The 6,197-nt window shown below is 38.5% G+C and overlaps 1 protein-coding gene across 2 annotated transcripts; it reads right to left on the bottom strand.

The window, feature by feature from the left end:
- Positions 1–891: 891 nt before the first annotated feature.
- On the bottom strand, positions 892–5,814 carry LOC119887133 (troponin I, slow skeletal muscle-like). Of its 2 annotated transcripts, XM_038698058.1 has the most exons (9): positions 5,635–5,814; positions 4,372–4,400; positions 4,246–4,249; positions 4,062–4,103; positions 3,824–3,955; positions 3,658–3,747; positions 3,380–3,550; positions 1,456–1,546; positions 892–1,171 (listed from the first exon to the last, which is right to left on the bottom strand). In XM_038698058.1, exons 2-8 carry the CDS (start codon positions 4,380–4,382, stop codon positions 1,460–1,462), a joined length of 537 nt encoding a protein of 178 aa, XP_038553986.1. In that variant the 5' UTR covers positions 4,383–4,400; positions 5,635–5,814; the 3' UTR covers positions 892–1,171; positions 1,456–1,459. The 2 variants fall into 2 exon arrangements, with proteins under 2 accessions (XP_038553986.1, XP_038553985.1); XM_038698057.1 differs by having other exon boundaries at positions 892–1,546; positions 5,635–5,813.
- Positions 5,815–6,197: the final 383 nt, after the last annotated feature.

Here is a 6,197-nt window from a genome sequence, read left to right as displayed (position 1 = left end):
TATGGTAACATACCGACATTAAGCTGTGAAATTAGCATCACTGCACGCTTGAAAGCTGCAGATTGTTTGGATGATTATGATTCTTTTTTTAAACCCAATTGGAGTCGATCCATTTTCATGGCAGTCAGATCAGAATCAAAATCAGATTTACCTTATTGCCAAATAAAACCAAAATATGTAGCAAAATGTAAGTGGATCATATTTGTAAAAAACTATTTCCCAGTAGCATTTGTTAAAATTATTAAATATTATAAGCTTTCCTGCTTTGGTAATAAAGTGCACATTACCATTTTAATTACTTGATAAGTGAATTTAATAGTGAAATATACTTTAAAGTAAATACATAGATTTTATAACAAAGTTTTAGATTCAAATGTCTTATTTTGCACTTGTCATATCTAATATTTTATAAGATCAACTGTATTAAATAAGGTTTCGGCTGTTCTTTAAATGAATCCAGGTGCAACTGCAACAGGTGAAACTGTCTAATTATCTTTTAGCCACACTGTCGTCATCAGAAAAATCAACATACCTTTTTTTTTTTTTATCTCTGTAGAAATCCTGTTGAGGTAAGCAGCAGCGGCTGTCTTTAAATGACAAGAAGAAAACTTGAGTCAAATTTATTGGCTTCTATTGCCTTCTGTGAGTGGCCAACTAAAATAGCCTCCTGTGTCCTGACAGCCAGTATACTGTATCTCTACACTATGGCATACACCAACACCAGGTGTACCACTATACTCCCATTGTTCAACAGTAAGATTGCAGGATGTTAAGACAGCCTCAACTCAGCGATTAACATCTATTTTGGGGGTTGAATACATCATCATGATTATTAATGTTATTGGATAGATTAAAAATAAAAATCTGAACAAACCAAAGAAACCAAGCAGAAAAGTTGTCACAGTGGTTTAATCAGCATCACATGTCAGCATCACATGTATCTCAAATAGTGGGACAGCACCATCATCTGTTTAACATAAATACTGCACTTTGAAAGACAAACTCATAAAGCTAATCAGTCTTCATCAAGCACAATTTCAATATGCAAAGGGAACTGTATACTATACAATTTATATATGGCTATTTTTACATACAGATTTACAATAAAGCAGTGATTCTCAAACTGGGGGGCGTAGAGCCACTTCAGGCGGGTTGTGGATGTTGACTGGACCTAAAGTTACATGAAAATGATTCATGTGGTGACATTAAAAAGTGCTCTGATGCTAGCAAGGCTATTTTGCTAACCTGAATCTTGTCTATTTCAATCGCCTGTATTGTTAATGATTGATAAAAATGAAATCCATTTTTCCAGATTTATTTGATCCTGTAATGGAAATCGTCTTGACTTTGCACAATGATTCTGATATAAAGATGAACAAACGGATTTAATAAAAACAAAGGCATTGAACATAGACCAGACTTAAGGTTTAACGTTGCTTTGTTTCACACAGGCACCTGCTTATTGTCCAGCATCAAACAGCTTCTTCCTGCCCTCCATTCCAGACATGGCCTCCACGTTCTTACGCCAGTCAGTCACTTCTTCCCTCTGCAAAGACAGAGATACAGATTGTAAGCTTCTTTTTATGTCCATAGCACTGGCTCAGCTGTCCTCGACCAGTTTGAGCCTGTGTCACTCTCAAACCTCACTAAAATAGTGACCCAACTAAAATCCTCACATTGTCCCACTGACACTGTGCCCCCTCGCCTCTTTAAGGAAGCCTGGGAGACAATTGGCCCAAATGTCCAAAAAATCATCAATAGTAGTCTGGCAGCAGGTGTCCCAACATATTTCAAAGAAGCAGTTGTGGAACCCCTGATTAAAAAAAGAAATCTGGATTCCTCGGTTTTATCCAACTACAGAGCTATCTCGAAGCTTCCTTTTATCTCAAAAATTTTAGAGAAGCCTGTACTTCTACAGCTGCAGTCTTTTTTAGATGTACATGGTATTTTTGAGATTTTTCAATCTGGTTTTAAAGCATTTCACAGTACTGAAACTGCACTTCTAAGAGTTTTTAATGACCTCTTATTAACCACTGATTCTGGGAATTCTGCCATACTAGTGCTTTTAGACCTCACCGCTGCATTTGACACAGTAGACCATGCGGTTCTTATCTCTCGTCTAGAGCACTGTGTTGGTATCAGGGACACTGCTTTGCAGTGGTTTAAGTCCTATTTGTCTGGGAGATGCTTTTCAGTAAAGCTTGGGGACTTTGGTTCATCCACTGCCCCCCTTCTTTGTGGTGTTCCACAGGGCTCAATTCTTGAACCAATTCTCTTTTCCCTGTATCTCCTCCCCTTAGGAAGCATAATTAGAAAGCATGGTATCTCCTACCACTTCTATGCGGACGACTCCCAAATATATCTGCCCCTCAAAAGAGGTGAAAACTCCTTCGTACCTCTACTAGAGTATTTAAAAGATATTAAGACCTGGATGGCTTCTAACTTTTTAAATCTAAATGAAGATAAAACTGAGGTCATTGTGTTTGGACCCAGTCGGACTGGTGATATCCTTTCTGTTGACCTGGGCTACCTGCAACAATATGCGAAACCCGTAGTGACAAATCTGGGTGTGAAAATAGACAATGGTTTTAAACTTGATAAACAGATACATAATGTTGTTAAATCCAGTTTTTATCACCTGAGGCTTTTATCTAAAATCAAACCTTTTTTATCTCGTAAGCACTTTGAACATGTGATTCATGCTTTTATCTCAACTCGTCTGGACTACTGTAATGCACTTTACATTGGAGTTAACCAAACCTCTCTCTCACGCTTACAGTTGGTACAAACCTTGGCCGCTCGTCTTTTAACTGGAACTCGCAAGCATGAACACATTACACCAGTGCTGGCCTCGTTTCACTGGCTCCTGGTCCATTTTAGAATACATTTTAAGATATTATTGTTTGTTTTTAAGTGACTGAATGGGTTGGCACCTCACTACATCTCAGACCTCTTACAAGTCTACACCCCCCCACGGTCACTTAGGTTTACTGACCAACTTCGGCTGGTCGCTCCAAAAACCAGGTTAAAAACCAGGGGCGACCATGCTTTTTTGGCAGCAGCCCCTTAACTGTGGAATGAGCTACCTCCACAGGTCAAATTGGCCCCGACCCTCGAATGTTTTAAATCCCGTCTTAAAACCCACTTGTATTCCCTGGCTTTTAACCCAGCATGAGAGCTGTGTAGTCTTATTGTTTTATGTGTTTCTATGTGTTTCTATGTGTTTCTATGTGTTTTATATGAGTTTTTATGTTTTATTTCTTGTTCAGCACTTTGTAAACTTTTGTTTTTTAAATGTGTTATATAAATAAAATGGATTGGATTGGATTGGAATGTAGTTTCTAATTTAGTAGACAATTGTCTCAGCCACAGGCTTCACCTTTTCGTCCTCCTTCTTCACTGTCTTAAGGTTGGCCTTGAAATCAGCCTTCATGAGTTTGGAGCTGTCGGTGTATGCACCCAGCATGTCATCTGTAGTTTTCTTCACCCTCTTCAAGTGTGGCCTCTTTACCCCCTTCAGCTCAGTGATCTTCTGATTCAGTGCCTGAATCTGTGCAACAAACATCACGGCTTAAGAAAAAACAATAACCACACAACTACAAAATCATGATAAGTCAGTAAATGTATTAACTGATATTTGATTCAGCTTTACTGTACCTCTTTTGCATTTTTGTCTACCTTAACCTGCATATCATAACGTGCTTCATCTACAACATCAATCTTACGATGCAGATCTTTGCAAAGTTCCTGTAAAGAAAAACAAAACTGTCAACATGATGTTGAACAATAATGTCTGAATCGGCATGATGTGCTATGTCAATACCTGGAGATCCTGGACTGACAGACCTGACAGCTTCAGCGGAGGGAAGCACTCATTCACAGCTCTTTCCTTCTGGTGTTTCTTCTCTTCACTTTCAGCCACCAGCATAGAAGCTGCCTTCTTCAGCAGTTTCGACTGTTAAGATAGTAAGGCGTTAATAAGCCTGGATAACAAGGAAAGAGGTCTTAGATCATGTGGCATACGGTTAAATACTGTTCACATAAAGGTTTACTAGACCTACCTTCAAATGCAGTCGGCGTGTTGCTGAATATTTTGGCTTTCTCTGTGAGAAAGATAAGAATACTTTATACATCAAATAGAGTCATTAATAAAGGTTTTCAAATGTATTTTTAAGCATAAAACGTACAATTCTGAATCAATACTGATGACTGCTAATGATAGTGCAAGAAATCATTTTCACTCACCGGTCTTCATGAACATGTGGCAAGAAAAGTAGACAATATATATATTATTTATTATTAATTATTATTATTATTTAATATACAAACAGTGTGCAGAATTGTGGTGACCTTTTAGAGGCGAATACTCACCCCTCAGACATGTCTACAACTTACAGAACCTGTGGAGCAAAAGCAACATTTTTAATTAATTAATTTTAACTGCATTGCACATATTTTTAACACATGATGTACTATAGTTTTACAGACTATATCTTGTATAAATAAATGTAATGATTGTTAAAGTGTAGTTAATATCTGTGATGAGAATCCCACTAGTTTAATAGATTGATTTAGTCTAATTGTCCTCAGGGGCTTCGAGATACGTATTCAGTATTCTTCCAGGACCAGATAAAGGACTGATGAGGGGCCAGTTGCATGGCTATATTTGGCCACATTGCCATCATGCTTTGCTGTGTCCCAGCAGCTGCTGTGACCTGTGCCAAGCTGAGAGAGAAACAGCAGCAAAACTGTGGAGACTTTTCTCAGTCCCACTCCTTTAGCATCAACAACCCTGCTCATTTTCCATTTTACTAGGTTGTTAATTGCATGTATCTATCGTCCAAGTATAAAGTTCCCGATTATGGCTAAAGTGAAAATAGTTTGTAAACCAACACTATCTTTCTCTATCACATCTCCTTCCTGTCTGTCTCACTTTCTTTTGTAACATTGGCTTTACAACTACATTAGCTCCTATCTGTAATGAATTTACCATGGTATTATATATTAATAAATAAATAGATTAAGGTGATACAAAAGGATGAATGCATGTAAATGCTTCTGACACAACACAGTAATATATCCAATTGAAATTAAACCAGCCTGACAGGGTGCTAAAGTCAAGGTAAACAAGCAACGCAGGAGGTTGCCAGTTCATACGAGCGAGCCATCATCACTTATCACACCAGCTTTTCGGCAACAAGGATGGGTCAAGCATGTTGTTACCAGCCGCCAATACTTTGGCAGGCCGTTTAAGCATCAGGTTACATTTCTTCATTTAGAGGATCAAGAGATCGTCAAGAAGCTTGAGGTGTTGCAGAAGTCAACCCCCAAGAGCCACATTCAAAATGCTGCTTTAAGACCTTGACAAAAGTAACGACATAGCAGGGATTCCCTCACATAAATACCAAACGCAGTAGCCGTGTCAGGGTCATGCTGGTATGCAGTCTTTACTAATTACTGCATTAAAGCCAGACTCAGCATTACCCAGAAAAACATACGACTGTAGAGACATGTCCTCAGATACCCCGGCTGCTGTCACAGCAGGAGAAGAGGTCCGTTAATCTTGCAATGTCAAGATAAAGAGACCCCTTTAATGTCTATAATAAATCTGATTGATTTTGTTATGAGTCTTACCTTGAAGGTGAGATGAAATCAGCGAGGGCAGCAACAGTGGTGAGTCAGGAAAAGAAAAAGCACTTTATGGTTGTTCGTGAAAGATTCAGATATTCAAAGTCTCATGTGAATGGCTTGCTAAAATAGACCCCCTGTCCACCTGACAATTGCTGCAACACAATGCAGCCCTTTTTGATTTGCCCTCAACCCGTGACCCATTTATTTCATGTGATTGCATTGCACAAGAGCAAACCTCACATGTCACTCACACTAACTGACAGCTGAGCTATCCTCTCAGCAGATAACAGGTGCTATGAGCATGTCTGCTTTTTTAAATTGTGTCATGAGGTGCACTGGCATAAGTTAACATCAAAGACCAGTTGTTTTAAAGGTGCCTTTTTGTCATTTTGATTTGATAGGTTGAAGTTTATTAAGTTTTATGATAAAACAGTTGTTTTCTTCTCTACATGTGGATGTCTACAGCCACCTGTAAGCTATGTTGTGATATCTTGGTTAAGCATATTGGCATGTTTGCATTTGCTAATTAGCACTAAACACAAAGCTGAGTCATAATGCCCTTAGAT

Source organism: Micropterus salmoides, unplaced genomic scaffold, assembly GCF_014851395.1.
Source record: "Micropterus salmoides isolate LMB-PRFRI ecotype aquatic unplaced genomic scaffold, ASM1485139v1 Ms_hic_scaffold_4022, whole genome shotgun sequence".
Classification (NCBI taxonomy): Eukaryota; Metazoa; Chordata; class Actinopteri; order Centrarchiformes; family Centrarchidae; genus Micropterus; species Micropterus salmoides.
The sequence above is the reverse complement of the archived record's forward strand: the minus strand, read 5'-3'. Positions and strand labels throughout refer to the sequence as shown.